General features: G+C 46.8%; 1 protein-coding gene across 1 annotated transcript in view; it reads left to right on the forward strand.

Annotated features, from left to right (window-relative positions):
- The first annotated feature begins 873 nt into the window (after positions 1-873).
- LOC113587085 (PDZ domain-containing protein 4) overlaps positions 874-3,203 on the forward strand; it is a 23,284-nt gene continuing 20,954 nt past the window's right edge. The window contains exon 1 of the mRNA XM_035522667.1: positions 874-1,232. Within this exon, the coding sequence (XP_035378560.1) occupies positions 1,173-1,232 (60 nt within the window). The 5' untranslated portion in view covers positions 874-1,172. The remainder of the gene's footprint in view (positions 1,233-3,203) is intronic.

Below are 3,203 nucleotides of genomic sequence, written 5' to 3' on the forward strand. Positions count from 1 at the left end.
CTGTAAACCTATAGCCAGTACAGACCCATTACACTACACAACCATTACCCAGAACCACTGTAAACCTATAGCCAGTACAGACCCATTACACTACACAACCATTACCCAGAACCAGCAGAACTCAGAGGCTTAGTGGAGAGAGAGACACATGCTGGACATTAAGCACACGTGAGAGGAACTATGAGCACAAAGACCTGAGGTGCAGGAACAAACATGGGCAGGTGTTTGGTCTTCACAATAGATGATGGGAACTTTCAAAGGTGCTGCAAAAGTCCAACACGCAAAGACACACACACACACACACACACACACACACACACACACACACACACACACACACACTGAGGTAAATTAAGCAGAATAAAACCAATTAATACACAGACCCTGTTTCCACGGAGATATGTTCGAGTGGTATGAGGAGAACAGACTTTCTTCCTGCAGTAAACACAACTCTTCGCACACACGCGCTCCAGAAGTGTTCTCATGCTTAAGGGGCCTGAAAAATACCGTAAGATATCCTTGACTCCATTACCAATCTCTTCACGTTTTTAAACGCCTCGTCAAGTAAAGTGTATGGCAGACGTACATCGGAGCCAAAAATGGAAAAAAGACTTCTAATTTAAAAACGGGTGAGTTTCTCACCGACTTCTCTGTAGACTCGCTCTCTCCCTCTGCACGAGACGGAAGGCGCATGGCTGAAGGGGACCACAGCCGAAAGGCAACTTCTCTGCACGCCGGGATTCCATTGGCTTGATGCTGGACAGAGGTGGAAACGTGCAGCTGCAGCTCCAAGGACTACGTCAGGCTCGCCGTGCTCGGACAGGGAGCGCGCACGAGAGTGCACGAGAGCACATGTGCCAACGTCAGCTCCTCCTTCCCTGCAGCTGAACTTCAGGGGGAGAAGACTCTCACACCTCGGAGAACCATCACTGTGTTCTGTGATTTCAGATTCTTTTGTTTTTTGTTTGTTTTTGCATTTGCTCATTCCTGAGTCTGACCTGAGACTGATCACCTGTCTGACCTGAGACTCATCACCTGTCTGATCTGAGACTCATCACCTGTCTGGAAGAGAAGAGTGAGAAGAAGAAGAGAGAGAGACACGCAGGGCAGCATTCACCAGCCAGGGCTTGGCCTGGACCTTCACGACGTGAGGTCAACGGTGAAAGGTCAGGATGGGGTGTAACATGTGCATGGTTCAGAAACCTGAGGAGCAGTACCGCGTCATGTTCCAGGTGAGAACTTTTCCTTCCTGTCCTTTAAAATGCCGTGGTTACTAACCCAGACTGAAACCTAGCGCTTCTAATTCTCCTGATGCAGACGGCCCTCTGTTTGTTAGCTGTTAGAATCTACGTGCTCTTATCATTTCCCGCCTTCTCAAAACGAAGGTGTAACTTCTCCCTCACTTTTCATTTAGTCCTTCATTCTGTCTCGCCTCTCCACCCCTCCCTCTTTCTGATTGTGGAGGTCTCTTCTGCTGTTCTGTTGCTTCTTTACATTGTTTAGATTAGATCTGCCGTCCAGCTGTCCAGACGAATGCTCCACCATCAACACATTGTATCTGAAATCTCTGTTTCCAACATACAGTCGAACTTCACAAAATGATTTGAGGTGTCTGTTCCAGAAATGTTGAGGGTGGATGTTATTATTAAGTCTCTAATGAAGAACAGACTTATTTTTTGAAGTCAGCAACAAAACACAACTGTGCACTGAGAAATGTCGGTTCTTTGATAGATGGAAAGTGTGAGTCTCATCTGTGAGAGCCACAGATGAGACACGCTGCACTAACGCGGCCAAGGGAGATTAATCACAGGAATCCTTCCTGCTGGTGCCCGTCCCTGGACCGCTGCACATCCCACCGCGGTGATGAGGAGCCCCGAGCCCGGTCCGTGCTGGGCTCGGAAACAGAAGGAGGAAGGGCTGCACCAAAGGCAGCGCAACTATACTTCATGTGTGATTAACGAGAGTCTTGTAAAATCAGGACAGAGACAGAGAGAGATAGAGATGGAGGAAATGATGGGGACAGAGCTGGGGTCAAGGTAACGATGGATAGTGTGTATGTGTGTGTGTGTGTGTGTGTGTGAGTATGTGTGTGTGAGTATGTGTGTGTGAGTATGTGTGTGAGAGTGTGTGTGTGTGTGTGTGTGTGTGAGTGTGTGTGTGTGTGTGTGTGTGTGTGTAAGTGTGAGTATGTGTGTGTGTGAATATGTGTGTGTGTGTGAGTATGTGTGTGAGTATGTGTGAGTATGTGAGTGTGTGTGTGTGTGTGTGTGTGTGTGTGTGTGTGTGTGTGTGTGTGTGTGTGAGTATGTGTTTGGTAAAACAAGGACTCGTGTGTTTGGTAAAACAAGGACTCGTGTTTGGTAAAACAAGGACTCACGTGTGTTTGGTAAAACAAGGACGCATGTGTGTTTGGCAAAACAAGGATTCACGTGTGTTTGGTAAATGGCTTCCTTGTGCACAACCACGCATCATTGTGTGAGCAAATCAGATACCAGCATACACAATTCTAAAGTACTTTATCAGTTGGCCATGTGATGAGACTGATGTGTGTTAAATATGCACATTAAATGTTCCCTCAGGAAAATCCCATTAATCCTTTTAGATTATCCATGTCTCTCTCTAGGAAGCGAGGAATACACACACACACGCAGAATACACACACATGCAGAATACACACACACACACAAGCAGAATACACACAGACAAAATACATATGCTGAAAACACATACACGCAAAATACACAGAGACGCAGAATGCAAACACACACAGAATACACACACGCAGAATACACACACGCAGAATGCACACACGCAGAATGCACACACACACACACACTCAGGTAGACACTCGCAGAATACACACACACAGAATACACACACGCAGAATATACACACGCAGAATGCACACACACACACACACACACTCAGGTAGACACTCGCAGAATACACACACACAGAATATACACACATGCAGAATACACACACACAGAATACACGCACATGCAGAATACACACACACAGAATACACGCACATGCAGAATACACACACACGGAATACACACACATGCAGAATGCGGAGCAGAGAAGTGGTGCTAGAATCAGGAGGTGGAGGAGAGGGTGGAGGTTTTGCAGCTGACTGCCCTCAGACTGAACACACTTGTAATAGATTTCTGTGCTTGAGTGAGCAGGGGTTGGAGGCATGA

Source organism: Electrophorus electricus, chromosome 24, assembly GCF_013358815.1.
Source record: "Electrophorus electricus isolate fEleEle1 chromosome 24, fEleEle1.pri, whole genome shotgun sequence".
NCBI classification, from domain to species: Eukaryota; Metazoa; Chordata; class Actinopteri; order Gymnotiformes; family Gymnotidae; genus Electrophorus; species Electrophorus electricus.